Source organism: Ambystoma mexicanum, chromosome 11, assembly GCF_040938575.1.
Source record: "Ambystoma mexicanum isolate Mex_15411 chromosome 11, UKY_AmexF1_1, whole genome shotgun sequence".
Taxonomy (NCBI): Eukaryota; Metazoa; Chordata; class Amphibia; order Caudata; family Ambystomatidae; genus Ambystoma; species Ambystoma mexicanum.
The window spans coordinates 1,352,143,147-1,352,164,485 of NC_090934.1; the positions used below are offsets into that span (position 1 = coordinate 1,352,143,147).

A 21,339-nucleotide genomic window follows, 5' to 3' on the forward strand; every position below is an offset into this window, starting at 1 on the left:
TTACAGCAATATTCATGTGTGCGTTATCGATTTGGTTAGTCTGCCACCATATGTGGCTAATTAGCCTGACGAGTACTGCAGTGGTCACTTGTACTACCGCCTAATGCGTTTCGCACATAACATAAGTATATTACACATCATTATGTCCGTGAGAGTATTCATAGATGCTTACGGCTGTGCGCACTGTATCACGTGCAGTGCACCAGGTAAACCCCTAGTTATACCCGGATGTTTAGTCAAGTTCTTCGGGCCTCACTATTCATATCAAAAGGCGCCAGAGCGCTCTATTCAGGACTATGGACGGCACAGAAATAGTCAATTGGCTATGCTCTTACCTCTGTTCACTGTTGGAGCACATATCACGGCCAGCTTCTGTTTCGAACGGTGTAGCCTCCGCCATCTTGGAGGTACCGGAGTTTTGTTTGTTTTGGTACGTGACGTCATTTACTCGAGGCAGTGTGGTCCTCTTTTTTATTTTTATTACTAATGTTCGAGTGTTATAACAATTACTTTCCTTGCTCAGAGTCTTTGTACCGCATTCGATATGTTTGTAATATAATTTTAGGTATACCACATGTTAGTAATTGATGAGGTTAAATAGGCACACTAAGATGCTAGTACCCAAATGTACTTTTGCTTAGATCCGTGTTAGTAACATATTGGCTCTATATTTCCTAGTAGCCGACAGCTAATTCCATCCCGGTCCTTTACAGAGTCCCCGAGGCTATGTGTGAGCTGAACAAATCAGCCCCGTTGCTTGACTCACTGTGTACGTATAATATATACACGTGAAGAATGTTTCACAACCAGATTGGTTGTGAAAGGGTGTATGTTTGCAAATTCCTTTGCATACTAGGTTTCGTTTTATATTTACAGATTATATATTGCTACACATAGGTTCCCTGGGGCTAGTTAAGGGCTAGACATATCAACCCCTTCCATAGAGTCACTACGAGCGTACATTTAATAGCCCCACAATGATTCTACATCTGTGTATGCTTTTACACCATAGCTACTAGATTTTCTTCTCCCTAGTATAGATCCGATTCGTCATTTTGTGTTATGATGCATCATTGATTACAGTTTAGTGGGCTATTCAGGTTGAAGTGTTACGATTTTGTGCTGGTGTCTATAACACTGCTAGGGTTTGCCAGCATATTTCCTCATTAAGTCCATCCCGGTGGCTGCCAAGCCTGAAAATCCACTGTTCTCTTCTCAGTAGTATAGCTCCGATGTTCCCTTCACGCTTTGGTACTGCTACCTTCTCAAGTATAGTCCAGTTGATGTCATTCTCTGAGTGTTTATTCAGTAAAAAATGTTCGACCAGGGGGGCTGTTGGCCTTTTTCGTCTGATATTTGATCTGTGCTCGCAAATTCTAATTCGTACAGCTCTAGTGGGTATTCCAACATACTTCTTGCCACAGGAGCATTGGATCAGGTATACCACATGCGCAGTATTGCAGTTAGTGAATTTTCTTTGCTCCCACGGCATGGTCCATCCTATATCTATAGTAGTGGAGCGTTTTGTAAAGGGGCACACTGAGCAGATACCATAGTTTGTGTCTCCTGTGGCTTTGGAATGTTGCCAAAGGTGTGGTTGGTTATCACTTTCTCGTTCTTCTCTATAGGTGTGTACTAGGGCATCACTGATGTTCCTTCTTTTTACTGCAAAAAGTGGGATGCTTAGTTTATTTTCCCCAATATTCAGGAGGTACCAGTGTCTCCCAATTTCTTTTTTGATCCGGTTTACCCTGGTGGAATGACTAAAGACTCCTGTTATTTGGTTCTCATCTCTAGCCTTTTTTGGATGTTGAGTTAGAGTCATATCTCTTGGTATGTTGCGGGCTCTTTTTCTAGCATGTCGTATTGATCTTTCTGGGTAGTTTCTCAATTTTTGGCCAAGCTTCTCTGACTGGGTGTCAAATTCCTGCCTAGTTGTGCAATTACGTCTGAATCTCAGGAACTGCCCAAACGGCAAATTCTCTCCTGGGGTCCTTTGATGAAAACATGTAAATTCCAGCAGGGAGTTCCTGTCAGTGGATTTTTGAAATATTGTAGTTTCCACCCTTTGCCATGTCTGGTTAGTTTGAGATCTAATAATGTTGCTGTGTTCCTGCTGGATTCATGAGTGAATTTCAGGAATGGATTTATTCCATTCAACCAGTTTATAAATTCCTGCAAGGTGTTTTCTGTTCCTGTAAAGAACATGAGAATGTCATCTATATAGCGACGCCAACTCAGGATGTTAAGTGCATAGGGGTTCGATGGATGGTAAATGTGGCGCTCCTCAAAATCAGCCACATATAAATTCACTAAGGATGGGGCAAAAGTTGCCCCCATCACTGTCCCCGAAGTTTGCTCGAAGTATCGGTCATCAACCATGAAATAGTTTTTTTGTTAGTGCTATTTCCGCCAATTGCATAATCAGGTTAATAAGAATTTCAATGGGTGGTTGAATTGCTTTTAGCGTTTTTTCACTCTTAGTGAGTGTTTCACCTTGCAGTATTTTTGAGTAAAGGGATTCAATATCAATTGTCACTATACATATGTCATCACTGAGTAAATTCAAAGATTCAAGGTGGGCTAAAGACTGCAGTGGTGTCTTTGGTGTAGGATTTCATAGCCGTTACCTCATCTTTAAGAAAAAAATCCACAAATTGAGAGAATGGTTCGAATATGGATCCTATTGGTCGTCAAGGCGGGCGTGTAATGCCCTTGTGTATTTTTGGTAATACGTAGAAGATCAATCACATTCTTCAGAGTGCCAGTTGGATCTGTGCCCAATCTTCTATAGGTGGTTCTGTCCAAGACCAGGCCATTAACCATGGTTTGGTAATCAGTTTTACTACTATGGCCCCTCCCTTATTGGCAGATTTAATTACAATATCCTAGTTATTCTGTAGGTCTCTTAGTGCCTTATTCTCAGTTTTACTCATATTGTAGAAGGGGCTATTGTTCTCTGCTTCTATTTCTTCAATTTTCTTTAGCACTGCTTTACCAAACGTTATGGACCCTGGCGTGACTGCATTAGGCGTGGGGTAGAACGTGGATTTATTGCACAGGCCAGTGGTGTACCATGCCTGGTCTACAGGTATTGTTTGCAAAGTATTGTTTTAGGCACATTTTTCTCATTAATTGTGTGAGTTCTATTCTGGCCTGCAAGGGATCGTGTTTCGTGGTGGGGACAAAAGATAGTCCCTTTTGAAGTACTCCAAGTTCATCAGGGGAGAGTACGATGTTTGAGAGGTTTCCTAGGGCTTGTCTCATCTGTGTGTTATCTTTCTTCCTTCTCCCCTGTTGTTTAAACGCCTGGTGCGTTCTGTTCGTACCAGCGTCTGCCCCTGTTGCGTCTGACCCCGGCCGACTTGTTCTGCACCAGCCTCTCGGTCTCCCTCTGCCTCGCCTCGTGGCCTCTGCATTGTGGTTGTTGAAAACCCTGGGTGTTGCCACGCCTGTTCTGTTCCTGGTCTTCTAAGCGAAGGTTTCTTGCTGGTCGGGTCGTATCCTCATCTGAACTACCACTGGAAAAGTTCCAGTTCGGTTTAGGTCTATTTTTGCGTTGGTATCGACGTCCTTTTGATTGTACATTGCTGTTCTTCTCAGCTTCTTCATAGTACTGGTCAGTGATGTATGGGTATTTTTTCTCGTGTGTGAATGCTGTGATATCTTTTTTTAATTTTATGATTTTCTTATTTAAATTGAATTCTCTGAATTCTTTAGTGGTCGCATCCAGCGCCTCCGTGCTTTTCAAATAATTACCCACAGTAACTTTTGCCGCCAAGGTGTCTTGTTTCAGGATGATTTCATTCATCAATTTCTCAGAGACCGATTTAGTGGTGTTGATGATGAGGATCAACCAATCCCTCGTACATTTATTAGCTATGAAGCGTCAGTCTTTTCTGAATTGGATTTGGTCCAGAAATATGCGTGGTTCGATTTTGATGATTAATCCATTGGGCACTATATGTGATCTGAGGTACACGGTCATTATTGCCCGGTGGAGTTCTGTTCTGATAAGTTTTTTGCGCAGGACTTCCAACTCATTCCACTCATCACCTTTTTGCTGTAGGTCTGTTTGTTGGTCAAATAGTATAGATGGATTTGCTAGGATTCCCTCTACTAGCTCCTTTGCATATGCTAGATAGCTGGCACTGCCATTCTGTCGTATTTGCATACAATGTTTAGTTGTCACAGTACTTTCTCGACAGTATCCATCTATACTAGGAAGCATTTCAACATCTCAACATTAAGCAGCTCTTACCGCCGCACCAGGCTCACCTTCAAGCGAACAGGTGGCACAGCACTGGTTGGCCGACTCTGGACTCCTCCCTGGAATCCAAGTCGACACAGTAGAATCTCGTGAAGGTGTGCGTTGACCTCCACCGAGCAGCCCTGCAGATGTCCAGCAGGGGCACACCAGACGGGGACGTCGTAGTTGCAGCGATCTCTCTGGTCGAATGGGCTCTCGGACTGCCAGGCAACGGTCGGTTTGCCATATGGTGACAATGGGAGATGCAGCCGGAGAGCCACCTGGAAATGGAAGACTTGGAGAAGGCCTTCCCTTGGTTCACAGGACCAAAGTCCACAAACAGCTGTGATGTTTTCCCGAAAACTCAAAGACCTCTCAGCCGGCGACGAAGGCAATGGGAAGAAAACAGGCAACACCAAGGGCTCGTTGAGATGGAAGGTCGACGGCACCTTGGGCATGAAGGAGGGGTGAGTCCGCAGCACAACCCTTGTTTCGTGGAATGTTAAGTAAAGAGGCTTACAGGAGAGGACCTGGATCTCCCCCACTCGTCGTGCGCAAGTGATGGCCACAAGAAACGTTGTCTTCCATGATAGGAATTTCAGCGCGCCGAATGCAGAGGCTCGAATGGAGGAACCCATGAGCCTAGTCAGCACCACATTGAAATCCCACGCCATGGCCGGAGCCTTCACTGGTGGTAACAAACAGAAAAGTCCTTTCATGATCTCAGACAGGCGGTGCGACCACAGTGACGACCACCCCGGAGTTCTGGTGTAGCAGGAGATAGCCGCCAGATGAATCTTGATGGAAGCGTGCACCAGCCCCGCCTTGGCCAGCGAAAGCAAGTACGGCAGCACTTGAGGGGCCATAATCTGTAGAGGGTTTATCTTCTGTGCACGGCACCAGACGGTGAACCTCTTCCATTTAGGTTTGTCGCAATTAAGAGTAGAAAAAAGCCCTTGCCTTGGCAAATGCCTCCTTGCAGTCCGCTGGGATCTAGTATCCTCTAAACTCTAGTGCTGCAGGAGCCAGGCCTGCAAGTTCAGCGACCCTGGGTCTGGTGCAGAATCGCACTTCCTTCCCTGGCAAGCAGATCTGCGTCTGTCGGAAGCCTGACTGGAGGGGACGCTGCAAAGTCCAGAAGGTCCGGGTAGCATATTTGTCTCTGCCACGCTGGTGCGACGAGGATCATCTGTCTGAGTTGATTGATGAGTCGCAAAAGCAACAGCAAAGGAGGGAACGCATAGAGAAACAGGCCGTCCCAAGGTAAAGAGAATGCATCCCCCATGCTCCCCGGATGGGGAAACCTGCTGGTGAACCTCCGGCACTTGGTGTTCGTCGCAAACCGATCAATGTAGGGCCTGCCTGTCTCATCGTCGGAAAAAAAGATCCACTTGATCCTGCCGAAGCTCCCACTCGTGGCACGAGTGCAGCTCCCTGCTGAGGAAGTCGGCGATGAGGTTCTTCGCTCCCGCCAGATGAAATGGGACGAGGAAAAAGCCCTGGGCCACGGCACAGTGCCATAGGTCCTGAGCCTCTCTGGAGTGCTGCGGATCTGATGCCCCCGCTTCCGGATGTAGAACATTGTGGTGGTGTTGTCCGTGAAGACCCGAACCACCTTGCCCTTTAGGGACGGAATAAAGGACTTGAGGGCCCAAAACACTGCCTGAGCTCCAGGATGTTGATATGTAACGACTTCTCCGGCAGCCACAGGCCTCTTGCGTGGAGACCTCAGATGTGCGCGGCACATCCTTCCAAGGTGGCGTTCGTCGTGACCGTCTCCTGATGAGGCAGGGTCTGGAAGTCTGTGCCCGCCGACAGATCCGCGCCGACACCCCACCACCGTATCCCTCAACGGAACATCTCGTCGAGAGAGATCTTGTCCTCGAAGCTTCCCGATACCTGGATCCAACGTGAGTCGAGGTACTCGTGCAGTGACCGGATCCGCAGCCTGCACAGTCAAACGAGGTGTATGCATGACGACATCATCCCGAGAAGGGATTTTATGGACCTTACCCTTGCGATCTTCAGTGTCAACAGCCGTTGCACCTTGGCCAGGATGGCCGCTATCCTCTCCTCCGATGGAGATGCCAGGCACAACACCGTGCTGAGTCGAGACCCCAGAAACAGTGTGTCTTGTGATGGCACCAAGCAAGACTTTGCATAGTTCACCGAGAAGCCCAGCTCCGTCAGCAGCTGGACGGTTTCTGTCATGCGAGCGACGGAGATCTCCCTCGATTTTGCTCGGATGAGCCAGTCCATGTACGGGTAAACGCAGATCCCTCTGAGATGCAGCCGTGCCGCCACCGACGCCAGGCACTTGGTAAAGACCCTTGGCACCGACTTCATTCCGAAGGGAAGGACCTTGAACTGATAGTGCTGCCCTTGAACCACAAAGCGCAGGAACTTGCAGTGTCCTTTGTGTATGGGGATGTGAAAGCAAGCATCCTCCAAGTCTGACGGCGACAGGAAATCCCCTTCTTCCAGCTGTCCTAACACATGCAGAAGGGTGACCATCCAGAACTTCTGTGATCCGATGTACTTGTTCAAGCGGTGGATGTCCAGGATGGGTCTCTAACCGCCTGTCTTCATCTTGATGAGGAAGTACAGAGAGTACACTCCGGAGCCCCAGAGTCTCTTTGGGACGAGTTCTATCGTGCCCTTCCTCAGCATGGCCTGCACCTCCAGCAGAAGCTGGGAGACGTGGTTTTCCTGTCTGGCCATGGGTTGTATAAGAGGACACTTCCGTTGGAATTCCAGAGTCTGTCCGTGGGCCAGCATGTCCAGCACCCAATGATCGGTGGAGATGGTCTTGCATACGCCGACGGGCTTGCCGCGGCCCCTGTAGGCCTCCTGGGTCGAAGAACGGGACGGTTGACAGTAGGATGACGCAAAGCCACCAAAGCTTTTGGAGGAACCTTGGGACTTTCCTCCAGAGGTCCGAAAGGATTGATGTCCCTGTTGAAGTTTGGCCAAAGCGCATGCCGTCTCGGTGTCCACCTTGATGGCCTGAAGGGACTCGTCCACCGTCTTGCCAATTAAGTTATCCCCGTCAAAGGGCATGTCCAACACCTTCGACTGCACCTCCTGGCGGAAGTTCGTGGCCTTCAACCAACCCCATCGACGAAGGCAAACGCTGTTGCCCCACCTGGAGGAACCCTGTGTCGGCGATGTCCGTGGCCACCGTGATGGCATGGTCCGATGCCACCTTGCTTTCCTGTAGTATCTCCTGCGCTACCACTCTCCTGTCGGGCAGAAAGTCCAGGAGGTGAGCTATCTTGAACCAGAGCTCCCTGTCGTAACAAGTCACAATGGCGAGGGCGTTGGCAGTGATGACCATCAAGACTGCCAACGCCCTCGCCATTGTGACGTCCTATGGCGTCCAGCTTCTTTCCCTCGCTGTCCGGGGGGGGTGGGGCAGTGGAAAGGACGATGTCGACGCAGCCGAGCCCTTAGACTTCTTCCTAGCTGCCGGCGAGACCACCGAATCCGGGGAAGGCTTCGATCTCAAGCACTTGGGTGAAGAATCTGCCACCCTGTACTTTTTCTCGTACCGGTCCCTCTTTGCCGGTGCCGAGGACAGGTTCTTCATGAGGGACAGTCCCTCGTCCCAAATGTGTTCAACAGCGGGATAGAGAGCAGTCTTCCTCTTAGCCTCCTGTCACTGGTACAGGAAGCACTCCTTTTTCTCTGGAGTCAGTTGGAACAACTCTGAGGCCCGCAATATCATGGCATGAAAAGAGCCAATCTTGCCGTATCCGGTCCCGTCTCGTCCCTCGATTGGGGGGGAGCAGGGAGGCGACGGATGGTAAGGAGGTGGAGGGTCAACTCTCTTCTTGTGCAAGGGTGCTCCCGACGGCCCAGGTGCCGTGGGTTCTCCCGCCGGCGACAGGGGCATCCTTGTCCGAATCTCTGAGCACGACTGTGTAGTGCCCGAAGGATGTCCACAGAGATGTCCACCAGAGGCAGCGGTGGCTGCTGTGCTTGTTGCAGTGGAAGGGACAGCGTCAGAGGCGTAGTGTCCTCTGGCTCCTGAATGCCCTGCTCCTCTTCGTCGGTGCCTGTCACTCTCCACATCTGCCTCGTCGGGGTCCTTCCCGTAGGACCTGGCCTTGAAGAATCTTTGGTCCAAGCCGGTCTTGAGATCAGCAAGCTCCTCCTCGGAGGAGATGTCCATGCCATGTAGGACTACCGTGCCCCAACCTTCTTCTCGATCAGGGGTGACTGTTTTGGGGAGATGACCGGCAGAGTATTCACCAGTGTCTTCTCTACTGGCTGAAAAGATGATTCCCTCCTGGCCGGCAGGGGAAACTCTCGCTTTGGGGCCTGTGTCCTGTGAATCCGTATTGGCGGCCTTTGCCAGGGACGCCACCACTCCTTCAATGGAGGTTTTGCAGGTTCTTGCCTTAACGACCCTGGACGTGCTTGGGGCCTTCACCATGGGGGGAGGGCCAACACCATGCTCCCCCTTGGCCTCCTCCGTCGGAGCCGACCAGGGCTTCTCCAGAAGTTTACCAGGGTGCTCCGACTTACTTTCCTTTGCCGAGCCGGACCGTTGGCTTGTGGTTGAAGGTGCCGGAGATGCTGCGCGCCCGACCTGGAGTCCCACACCAACGGCGCTCCCGGTGCCCGCAGACTTGCTGTATTTTGTCTTCTTTTGAGCCCCCATCGCCGGGGCGCCCTCAAAGGTCTTAGAAGACAGCTTGGATTTCTTCTTGCAGCTGGGTGGCCGGGGCTCACCCAACTGGAGCCACTTGCTAAGCCGATCGCGACAGTCCTTCATGGTGTGGGACACCATATCCTTGCAGAATGCACAGGCCTCTTCCATGTGCGTCTGGTGGGTATGCAGGTAGTAGAGGCACAGGGAGTGCCCATCGTCCAGAACATTTTTTCCGTAGTCCACATCCTGGGCGAATCCTGAACAGAGGCATTGAGTCTCCCCCATCTTCAGCCATGTCCATGCGGTGTAGGCCTTAAAGAATCTTCTGGAGTCTTCCAAGAAGTGAAGTCGACGAAAAATCGGTCTTGAGGGGCATAGAAAGTTCCGAAAAACGTGCCCCTGTTACTCGGAAGATGGATCGATGGAGCTTCGGCTCGACTGACCAAAAAAATAAGAGCAAACTCTAAGAAAAATCGCAAATACAGTAAAGGTTCGAGAGCAATAGCACGAGGACTCCCAACACTTGAACGTGCGGTAAAAATCTGAAGATGGCTGCCAGATGAGGTGCTTAGGTAAAGGGCAGTCATTGGCTGGGGGCAATATGACTAGGAGACCAGTGATTTGTTGTTAGGAGAAAGACAGTTCAGAAACGTGACAAACTGATTTTTTCTTTACCGAGGATTCCCAGCCTGACGACAGGAATATTCCTGTGCATGTGAAACCATGCCAGACCCCATGCTGGAGAACAACAGGATCTGCAGACCTACACAGGAACAGAAGCCAGCTGAAACCAATTTCTTCAAACCAAAATGTACTGTAAAACTAAAGGAACTTGGCTCTTGTTTTGTAGCCTTGCTAGTTCTCAATTGAGACTTGTCTTCGTTACTTTTGCAGAGTTGCTTGCAGCGTTGCCCCTCACAAGCCTCCCAGCTTGTGGCCCTACAGTGATTTCATTTTCTACGAACACTTCTAGAACATTGTGCAGTACTTTAACTTATCTGCAAGAAGTGCTGCAGCTCACCTAGACTTTTTGCTCAATTAACATTGGCTGTCCTGGCTCCCTGAAAGATTCCGCTTACCTCTGTCTTTCTGCTTTAACTATCCTTCAACAAAAGTCACATATTAGATAGCTTGTGTAGCTGGGAAAGGGTTAATTTACTTCGCATTGGGGGTTCAAAAAGCACCTACCTGCTTAACAATATTTGTTAACCATTGTTTTATTCCCTAATCTCTCTCCTTTGACACTGCAATCAGTATTGCTCTAAATGTGCCAGTGATATATTAATGACCACAGTGTCCTAGTTATTTAAGTCGCCTCAGGGTGTAGGAATTGTCTGTGTACCATCCCAATGGGTATCTACTGATTTACAGAAACAGAGTGTGCATTTTTAAGTATATTTTTGTATTACATAGATTTGCTCCCTTCTAAAGAAGGCTTATTCAACAGACTGAAATTAAAAACATAATTGTTTAATCAAGAAATCTTGAGTATTTATTTGGATACTTGTAACTGTGAATCTGTGTAATAGCCCTACAGCTCACATTGACCCCTCTTGAGATAAGCCTGGCTGCTCAGTCACTCTAAGAACTTGTGTAGTACATGCTTATACCAAAGGTTGGGTTAACTATTGCCAAGGGGACAAGGCTGGTGCAGTCTCCCACAGGGTACTGCATGTAATCTTGCCTAACACACAGCAAAACCTTGGGAAACAAACCTACACCAAGTCATGTGTGCATGTTTCCAATGTGTAACTCCGAAAAAGCAGCTGAAACACAGAAATATTTGAAGAATAAAGACTGAGAACCTGCCACCAGCTGATAAACATTTTCCCTTTACACAAAATCCCAGATGATTTCATGACACCTGGTATTAAGGGCATACAAGAGAAACGAGAAATATTCTAGCACACACTTCAGAGCTTAAGTATAACAATACAATAAAAACAAGGACTAAAAGAAAAACAACATTTAACTGCATTTCTTTTTTAATTACAATAAGGATCAAGTTAGTTACTTGTAACTTGTTCTCCAGCATGGGTCTGGCATGGATTCACATGCTCATGAATATTCCCCGTCGTCAGGCTGGGAATCCTCGGTAAAGAAAAAATCAGTATCAGTTTTGTTTCTGATCTGTCTTTCTTAGTAGTAACCAATCACTGATCTCTTGGTCATACTGCCCCCAGCCAATGACTGCCCTTTCCCTAAGCCCTGCCTCTGGCAGCCATCCTCAGATTTGGTAGCACGCCAAGAGGCAGTATGACCAAGTGAAGAGCCGCAGAGGGGTAGGTGGGAGGGTTCGCATGTGAATCCATGCCAGACCCATGCTGGAGAACAGCAGTTACAGGTAATTAACTTGTTCCTTCTCCAGCATGGGGTCTGGCATGGATTCACATGCTCATGAATAAAAGAATACATAGCAGTATACAGATGCACAACCACGGGAGGTGGCAACAGGCTCAACATTAAGCAATACAACAACTCAACATTAAGCATCTCTTACCTCCTCACCAGGCTCACCTTAAGCGAACAGGTTGCGCAGCACTACTTGGCCGACCCTGGACTCCTCCCTGGAGTCCCGATCGACGCAGTAGAATCTTGTGAAGGTGTGCGTCGACCTCCACGTAGCAGTCCTGCAGATGTCCAGCAGGGGCACACCAGACAGGAACGCCGTGGTAGCAGCAATCGCTCTGGTCGAATGGGCTTTCGGACGACCGGTGACGATGCATGATGCAGCCGGAGAGCCATCTGGAAATGGAAGTCTTCGAGAGAGCCTTCCCTTGATTCACAGACCCAAAGTTCACGAATAGCTGTGACGTCTTCTGAAAACTCTTCATGCGGTCCACGTAGAACTTCAGCGCTCTAGCTACATCCAGCGAGTGCAAAGTCCTCTCGGCCGGCGTCGAAGGCGACGGGAAGAAAACTGGTAGCACCAAGGGCTCGTTGAGGTGGAAGTCCGACGGCACCTTGGACATGAAGGAAGGGTGCGTCCTAAGCACTACGCTTGTGTCAGGAACAGTCAAGTATGGAGGCTTGCAAGATAGGGCCTGAATCTCTCCCACTCGTCGTGCAGAGGTGATGGCCACGAGGAACGCTGTCTTCCATGACAGAAACTTCAAAGGTGCCGAATGCATAGGCGCAAATGGGGCTCCCCTGAGCCTGGTGAGCACCACATTAAGTTCCCACACCGGGGCAAGGGCCTTCACCGGCGGGAATGATCGGAATAGTCCCTTCATAAATTCCTTTACCAGGCGATGAGACCACAAGGACGCCCGTCCCGTAGTCCTGGTATATCGGGAGATGGCAGCCAGATGTATTTTTATGGAGGCGTGAGCCAGTCCAGCTTTGGCCAGCGACAGTAAGTACGGTAGCACTTGAGGGGCCGTAATCCGCAGAGGGTTAATCTTCTGTGCACGGCACCAGACAGAGAACCTCTTCCATTTATGACCGTAACACTTGAGAGTTGAGGACGCCCTGGCTTTCTCAAGAACCTCTCTGCAATCAGCCGGGATATCGTACCCTCCAAACTCTAGTGCTGCAGGAGCCAGGCCTGCAAGCTCAGCGACTGTGGGTCGTGGTGTAGAATGGCGCCTCCTTCTCTGGAGAGAAGATCCGCGTCCTCCGGCAGCCTGACTGGCGGGGACGATGACAAGTCCAGAAGGTCCGGGAACCAGACCTGCCTCGGCCACGCCGGTGCGACGAGGATCATCCTGCACCTGGACTTCTTGAGCTGGCTGATGAGGCGGAGCAGCAACGGCAATTGAGGGAACGCGTATAGAAACAGGCCGTCCCAAGGGAACGAGAAAGCATCGCCCATGCTCATCGGTTGTGGGAACCTGCTGGCGAAACTCTGGCACTTGGAGTTCGTCGCCGTCGTGAACAGGTCGATCTGGGGTTTGCCCCATCATTGGAAGAGTCGATCCACTTGATCCTGGCGCAGTTCCCACTCGTGGCACGAGCGCAGCTCCCTGCTGAGTGAGTCGGCGCTGGTGTTTTTTATTCCTGCCAAGTGGAAGGTAACCAGAAACATCCCCTGGGCGACGGCCCAGTGCCACAGATCCTGGGCCTCCTTGGATAGGGCTGGGGATCTGGTGCCCCCCTGCTTCCGTATGTAGAACATCGTGGTGGTGTTGTCAGTGAAGATCCTCACCACTTTATCCTTGAGGGACGGGAGGAACGACTTGAGCGCCCAGAACACTGCACAGAACTCCAAGATGTTGATGTGAAGAGACCTCTCCTCCGGGAGCCAAAGGCCTCTTGGGTGGAGATCTCCGGTGTAGGCCCCAAAACCCTCCAGAGAGGCGTCCGTAGTCACCGTCTCCTGAATCGCCGGGGTTTGAAAGTCTGTGCCCGTCGTGAGGTGAGCCCGGGTGCCCCACCATAGGATCGCCCGACGGACCTCCTCATCGAGGGGGATCTTGTCCTCGAAGCAGCCCCCCGCCTGAAACCAGCGGGCGTCGAGGAACTCCTGTAGCGGACACATCCGAAGTCTGCAAAGGGGCACAAGGTAGATGCATGAGGACATCATCCCGAGAAGGGACTTGATGGACCTCACCCTAGCCACGTCCGTGGCTAACAGTCGCCGTACCTTGCCCAGGATGGTTTTGGTCCTCTCCTCTGAAGGGGAGGCCAATTGCTCCACTGTATCGAGCTCTGCCCCCAAAAACAGTGCTACTTGCGACAGAACCAGGTGGGATTTGGGGTAGTTGATGGAGAACCCCAGCTCCGTGAGCAACCGCACGGTCCTCGCCGTATGATCGATGGCGAGTTCCTTTGACCTTGCCCGGATTAGCCAGTTGTCCAGGTAGGGGTAGACTTGGATCTCCTGCAGGCGCAGCCGCGCCGCCACTGGTGCCACGCACTTGGGGAAAACCCTGGGTGCCGACTTTAATCCGAACGGTAGGGCTCCGAATTGGTAGTGGCGTCCTTGAACCACGAACCTGAGCAACTTCCTGTGCCTTTTTAGAATGGGGATGTGGAAGTAAGCATCCTCCAGGTCCAGCGACGATAGGAAGTCGCCTTCCTCCAGCTGCCCCAATACGTGCTGGAGGGTGACCATCCTGAATTTCTGCACCTTGATGTATTTGTTTAACCGACGCAGGTCTAGGATGGGGTGCCGACCGCCTGTCTTCTTCCTGACAAGGAAGTACCTTGAGTATACTCCGGAGCCCCGGAGCCTCCTGGGGACGAGCTCGATGGCACCTTTCTTGAGCATCGCCTTTACCTCCAACAGCAGTTGAGGGACGTGATTCTCCTTCCTGGCCACGGGAGGAATGCAAGGGCACTTCTTTAGGAATTCCAGCGAGTACCCGTTGGCCAGGGTGTCCAACACCCAACCATCGGTGGAGATGGACTCCCACACCCTGACGAACTTCGTCAGTCGGTCTCCCACCGGGGTGCTTCGGTGGGGGCCCGACCACCCGGCCGGGTCAGTCTTGCTTGGAAGCGGCCTTGCCGCCTTGGCCTCCTTGGCGACGATGGCGGGAACCCCCTTGCGTGCCGCGACCTCTGTAGGCCTCCTGGGAAGAGGAGCGGGCCGCCTGGCAGTAGGTGGAGGAGCCACCGCTGGATCCTTTGGTGGCACCCTGCCTGCCTCCAGAGCTCCGAAAGGGCCGTCGCTGCTGAAGCACCCCAAGGGCCCGGGCCGTCTCCGAGTTGGTCTTGATGGCCTGTAGAGACTCATCCACCGCCTTACCAAAGAGGTTGTTGCCGTCGAACGGCATGTCCAACACTCTGGTCTGGACGTCCTGGCGAAAGTCTGTCGCCTTGAGTCATCCTCGTCGTCGGAGGCAAACTCCGTTGCCCAGTTGGCGAAATCGGAATCAGCAATGTCCGTTGCCACCGTAATGGCGTGATCCGACGCCACCTCGCCCTCCTGCAGAATTTCTAGGGCCTCCGCCCTTTTGTCATCAGGCAGGAAATCTAGCAGGTGAGCTATCTTGAACCAGAGCTCCCTGTCGTAGCGGGCCACGATCGCTAGGGCATTGGCCGCCTTAATCGTCGTCGCCGCCGACGAGATGACTTGTCGTCCCATAGAGTCCAACTTCTTACCCTCGCTGTCCGGCGGGGAAGTGGAAGTTGAGGCCGCCGCGCCCGCTTCCGCCTTCTTAGCCGCTGCCGAGACAACAGAGTCCGGCTTGGGCTCAGCCCTGAGCTACAAGGGGGCGGCTTCGGGGACTTGGTACTTCTTCTCGTACCTGTCCCTCTTGGCGGGTGTCGTGGCAGGGTTCTTGAGGACAGCAAGCCCTTCGTCCCAGATGTCGTTGAGTAAAGGCACCGCGAGGACTGTTCCTCTTAGCCTCTCGTCGTTGGTACAGAAACCCCTCCTTTTTCTGTTCTTCAGGGCAGAGCTGGAAGAGCTCAGATGCCCTGGTTATCATGGCGTGGAAAGAGCCAACCTCGTCGGCTGGGGACGCCCGCGAGGTGTGGGGGTGACGACAGGATGTCTACTGTGTCATCGCCGCCGTCATAGTCCGTCCCTGTCGCCGTATCCGTCGCTGTATCCTCTCCCGGCGAGGGGGATGAGGGATCCACCAGTCTCGCAGGCATGAAGGGCGGAGCAAGGTGGACTCTCCTCCGCTTGTTCGGAGGGCTTCCCGGCGGGCCTGGTTTTGGCTCCTCCGTCAGGGTGTGTGGTAATCTCGTCCTCATCTCGGTACATAAGGATTGGATTGCCAACAAAATGGCCGCCGAGCTATCCTCTGTTCGTCATCCTCGTCGCTATCCTCGATCACGTCAGCAGGGACCGTCCCCTGGGATTGAACCTTCACGAACCTCTCGTTGAGGTTTATGAACCGCTCGTTGAGGCCTATGGACCTTTCGTTGAGGCCCCTCTCGGTCTCCACCAGTTCCTCCTCAGAGGCTGATTCCGAGTCTGTAACGGCCACTGCCCCCACCTCTTTTTCAGCCGGGGGCTTCACGGGGGTCTTAGCGATGGGCTGGAAAGAGGATTCCCTCCGCTGCGGCAGGGATACTCTGAGCCCAGAGGCCGTTTCCATTGGCGTAGTCTCAGCCGGCTCCGCCAGGGTCGCAGAAACCACTTTGGTAGAGGCCTTAGCCGGGTGGATTAAGGCCCTCACCACCTTAGGTGTGTCCTGGGCCTTCGCCTTGGGGGGAGGGTCAACGCCTCGCTCCCCCTTCGAGATCGACCGGGTCCGCTCCAGCGGCCTACCCGGGTTCTCTGACTTTCTCTTCCCCGACCCAGAGCGCTGGCTCGTGGTCGAACGTACCGGGGAAGTAGCGCCCTGCTTGGCAACCGAAGAGCCCGACCTTTCGGCGCTCCCGGAGCCCGTAGACTCGCAGTGCTTGGCCTTCTGTTGGGCCCCCGTCGCCGGGGCGCCCTCAAAGGACTTAGAAGCCCGCTCAGACGACTTCTTCGCCTTCTCACTTGCTGTGCCCTTCTCCAGCCAGGTGGGGAGGCGGGAACGACGATCTTGTTTGGTCCGTTCAGAACGGTTCTTGCAGAACGCACAGTCCTTCTCCACGTGCGTCTTGTCCCCATGGAGGCAGTAAAGACATCGCGAATGCTCATCCTCCTTGAAAACGTTATATAATCCGCATCCAGGGCAGTTCCTGAACAGCTTGGATCCGGGCGTCGAACTCCCTTTGTCTTGGGCCATGTCCTTGAGGTAGGCCACAGATCTTACGGAATCCTCCGAGAAGTGTAAACGCGACGAAAGCTTCACCCTTGATGGGCGTAGAAGAATTCCGAAACAGGTCCCCGTTATCGGAAGTAGAAACGGTGGAGCTTGAGGCTCGATTAAACCTAAAAAATTTGAAATTCTCCTGAAAAAACGTGAAAACGCAGTAAAAAAACTCGAGAGCAAAACACGAGGACTCCCAACACTTGAGCGTGCGGTAAAAATCTGAGGATGGCTGCCAGAGGCGGGGCTTAGGGAGAGGGCAGTCATTGGCTGGGGGCAGTATAACCCCGAGATCAGTGATTGGTTACTACTAAGAAAGACAGATCAGAAACAAAACTGATATTGATTTTTTCTTTACCGAGGATTTCCAGCCCGACGACGGGGAATATTCATGAGCATGTGAATCCATGCCAGACCCCATGCTGGAGAACAAAATCTTAATCCAGACATTAAATTTAAGTAAAAATCAAGTCTTTTCTATTTTCAGAGAATAATACATCCATTATTTACTTGGCAGTGTCAGAATTTCAATACACTGCCAATGCCAAGTAGGTGGTTTTAGCTATGTAATGCATTAAGAAATCTACAGATTACATAAACAGCAGTTTTTGGAACAATTTAATTACTTGACTATCAAAGTAGCTTGAAAGCAAGCAATTTTAATGCCAGGCCATAAGTAGATAGCAATGCTTCAATTAAATATTGAGAAAAGTTTGCAAACAAAATGTCATGTGTAATAACATGCTTTCAACACCATATTACTTTATCAATTCAAATTGTATCAATAAATTAAACTTCCAATTATCCTAAAGTGTAACTTACTTTTGCAGGCGTGCTTCTGAATCTGTGAAAGTAAAGACATATTGGGATAAAAATATTAGCTAAATACTATTTTACTTGCATAATCTGGATTAAAGACAGATTACACATTACTTTGCCTGCTGATACACCCATGTTGTTACATTACTCTAACAATGTGCTTGTGGATAAGGACTTGCATTTGGCACTTCCAGTGTAAGCACACAACACGATTACCATTAAGTGCTTTAGGAACTTTGCAATAACAGGTTCACAGGTATACTTCAAACCAGAGAGTTCACAGTAACCATCAAATTCCTGTAACACTTGTAGGTATTTCAAACTCTAGCTTCGATCTTGTATACCTTCAACAAAAGCTCCAAACCTCCCATAGATGTTCAGGTGAACGCATCCAAAAGGTAGACATATTATGGCTCTACGTAGTGTGAAAACCCTGAAAGCATCTTCACGCCTACTCCCCTTGCATCCTCTTCTCAGGTGGCCAGGGAAAGTCCATCGCTTTTGGATCCTATCCCTGATGGTGGATATGTGAGGGAGGATCACCTGGGTGGTGGGTCCGTGGGGAGAGGATGTCTTTAGGCGAGGCATGGTATCTCCCTTTCCATTGTGATAAAAAAAAACCTACCCTCCCACTAGCTTCAAAGGTTGCCAGTCCTTTCCTCTTATTTCCCCTCAGTCACACACATCTAGTACTGGGACGAGGAAGAAGCTACTAGGAATTGTCCACATTAACAGTCAGTTACACCACTCTGGGAGTGAGACGAGGAAGATGCCTAGAAACTATTGCAAGGGTCAGGCATGTCCCAAGAACACAGGTAATTGGAGTTAGGCAATTGCTTTGAAGGCGTCACACCGCAACCTATAAACAGTTCACAGGTGCGTAAAAGGTGGACACACTTTACATAAAAAGGGACAACCGGGACGCACCTGTATCAGAATATACGTGCAGTCCTGACCTCTCCCCAGATCCAATGTATATAAAAAAACTGATAAGAGATCAGGAAGGCAATGGTAAATAAGGTAAGTGGTCAACCTGAAGCTGGGTAAATCTGTGTTGTCAAAACAAACAAGATAGTCTTACTGAATAGACAGGACATCCAAGATAGAAAACCATAAAATCTGTTTTAATCCAAAAATATTAAAAAACATAAGTAGGTACATCAACTATATATGATAACAGGAAAGTGCAATTGTTAAGCACATTACTTCTTAAAATTATTTATAGTGGTTTACACCTGTCTAACTTAGACCTAGTTAATCAGATCAGGAAATGTCTAATAATGTCAGATCACTTGGAGATTTATCTCGGTTGTAGTATCATCAATCTTCTACAACAGTCAATGTAATCATCCAATGACTCATGCTATACATATTATTTTTATTATTTTTTTTATTTATTGAATGTTTTAGTTTAGTACCAAACTTTTTCATTCATTTTGTCAATCCATTTCTGTCCAAGAGCAATTATCATTGTTACAATTATCATTGTTAAAATGAAGTTTGTCCAAGGTTTTACAATCAGAGTCTGTTCCATTACATTATAGGTTTATCTTGTTTCTCTTCTTCTGTAGTGTTGATGTTCATTATTGATTCCCAGAAATGCAGGATTGTGAAGATTATTTTCTTGTCGTTTCCTGACAATATTGTAGCCCATCGCCGTGGTGGTTCGAGTGGAGGAATATGCTGTAGCCACATCTCTCTGAACAATTGTCTTTTGTCATTCAGCGCTGAACATTCCATGATAATATGGCAGATTGTCTCTACCTGTTTTTTCTATTGGCAAAATCGACAAAAGGAGAGTTCACCAGGCAGTTGTTTAGTCATTGTCAGGCGTTCCCTAGTCGGTAGTATAATCAGACGTAACCTTAACAATTGATCTCTCATCACACGATTAGGGAACTGTTGGAGATATTGCTTAAGTTGATGCAGTGATCGAACATCAATATCATGGGTTAGTGACAGTTTGTATTTTGATTGATCGTCCGTATCCAGTGTTAGGCAGAATCCTGTGCAGTTCCCTTGGGGAACACTGCAAAAAGATTAAGACTACAGGAGCAGCAGTAAACCCAATTGGTAGCAGTCTGCACCACCCAGATTTACCTGGTAGCTTTAGCTGAGCAGTCAGACTTCTCTCAAGAAGAGTAGGGCAGTATGCAGAGTATACGGAATAGGGTCAAAACACAGTAGAGCAAACAAACACTGACCAGAACTTTGTATAAAAAGTATATAGTTATTTAAACATACTTTAGGTAATACACTAGCACTCTCAATGAAAAGTAATCTAAAACAGTCAGGTAAGTATATACACCTCCCTTGATAACTATCAGACAAGTCAGGGTTAAAGCACAACTATTTGTTAAGACAGAAGTGAGCGCTTAACCTAGATGGCACTTCAATAGTTTAGGTTAAAAAGGGAGAGAAAAGGCAGAGCATAGAATAAAACAGTTCCCAACACTTAAGAGTTCAGAGCAAGGGGAGAAAGGCAGGTTATACTGTAGAGCCAAAGTTCATATGCCAGACCCACTTTAAATGGAGCAAAGCGAAATGTGCCCAGCATCACACGGTTTAAAGTGCACTGAAAGTCTTTGCAGAGTGTTCAAGAGAGGTTGGGGTGATTTGAAAGATATAGTTAGAGGTCTGGAGCCAACCCAGTATAGAAGCCAAGGATTTAAGGGTCACCTTTAGCAATCTGTAGAACGGGAGGCCAGGCAGGACAGTACCTTAAAGAGAAATGAAGCTCCAGCGGGGGCAGTTGTTCCTGGAAGTGGTTGCAGTTCGTTGTTCCGACCAGGGGAAGAGAGGATCTCGTCGATGAGGAAACTTGGAGTCGTTGCACTGCACAGGGATGAATCCAGCCGTGGAGTTCCCGATTAAAAGGTGCAGTCCTTTTATTTGCGGTCAAAAAGTGGTGAGCTTGGCTATCCGGCCGCCGGGGTGCTTGGCACGGGCGATTCAACCAAGGGCCGTCTTTGGAAGGCGAAAAAGGTTGAACTGGTTGATCCCACCAGTTCAGAGGAAGACTCGTCCAGCAGAAGATCTTCTCTTGTTGTCGGGAAAGTGGGGTGAGCGAGTAGCTGCAGCAGGGCTTCACTGGTGGTGTCGTCGTTGCAGATGGCTCAGCTTTGTCCCTCTTCAGATTCTTAGGTCCTGTGGAGACTTCTGAAGTTCCAGTCCCAAAGGCCCTGCTTTTATGCAGAAAAACCCCCATTCATCAGCCTAGCTGTCAATCACACATGCTAAGCGGTGAGCCGGGCGGCTCACCACTGGGCCAATCAGAGTAGAGTGTGACTTGGGTTGCTAAGGCAATGCAGTCCAGGGTGCCAATTCCCCCACTCCGACCTTCCTGTGGAACCCAGACAGAGTGGCACCACTTGGAGGGCTTCTGTGGAGAAGCCCGCCAAAATAGCAGAACAAAGGGCTCGACCTTGGTCAGAGTTAGAGACGGACACAAACGCCATTTTAGAATAGAGTTCTGGCAAAAAAGACCCAACCAGTGATTTAATATTAAATAAATAAACCAGCGGTATCTTTAGCATTGCATCAAAAAGTGGTGCGTTTAAAATGAATGGGAAAATCCCATAGAGAATATTCTGGTGGAATATTTCGTGTGGTAACCACTGCCACCAGCCAGAAACTCGATGAGGAGGGATGGGACAGTGCCCCCTCGAAAACAGACCCAGGGACAATCTAATTACCCATTACCAGTACTTTCACAATATGATGGTTTGTACTGGTTCTGTTCACAATTTTGGACTAGTAAAGCCAATGGTGACTTTACATGCCCTGGGAGACAGTAGTCAGTCCCACGGTATGGAGTCTATGTTTGGGGGTCACTGTGACACCCCTGTGGTACTGCACTGAGGGTGCTGTGTACCACACATACAGAAAAACAGATGATACCCTATGGAGTGAAAAGAAACGACATAGCCCATAAGCACATAAGTTAAAGACATACCTCAAATCATGCCTAAGAG

General features: G+C 49.6%; 1 protein-coding gene across 5 annotated transcripts in view; it reads right to left on the bottom strand.

The window, feature by feature from the left end:
• ZNF280D (zinc finger protein 280D) overlaps window positions 1–21,339 on the bottom strand; it is a 1,333,168-nt gene that overhangs the window by 206,469 nt on the left and 1,105,360 nt on the right. For all 5 annotated transcript variants that reach the window (XM_069624893.1, XM_069624892.1, XM_069624896.1 and 2 more), the window contains exon 17: window positions 17,369–17,390. In XM_069624893.1, coding sequence (XP_069480994.1) covers window positions 17,369–17,390 — 22 coding nt within the window. The remainder of the gene's footprint in view (window positions 1–17,368; window positions 17,391–21,339) is intronic.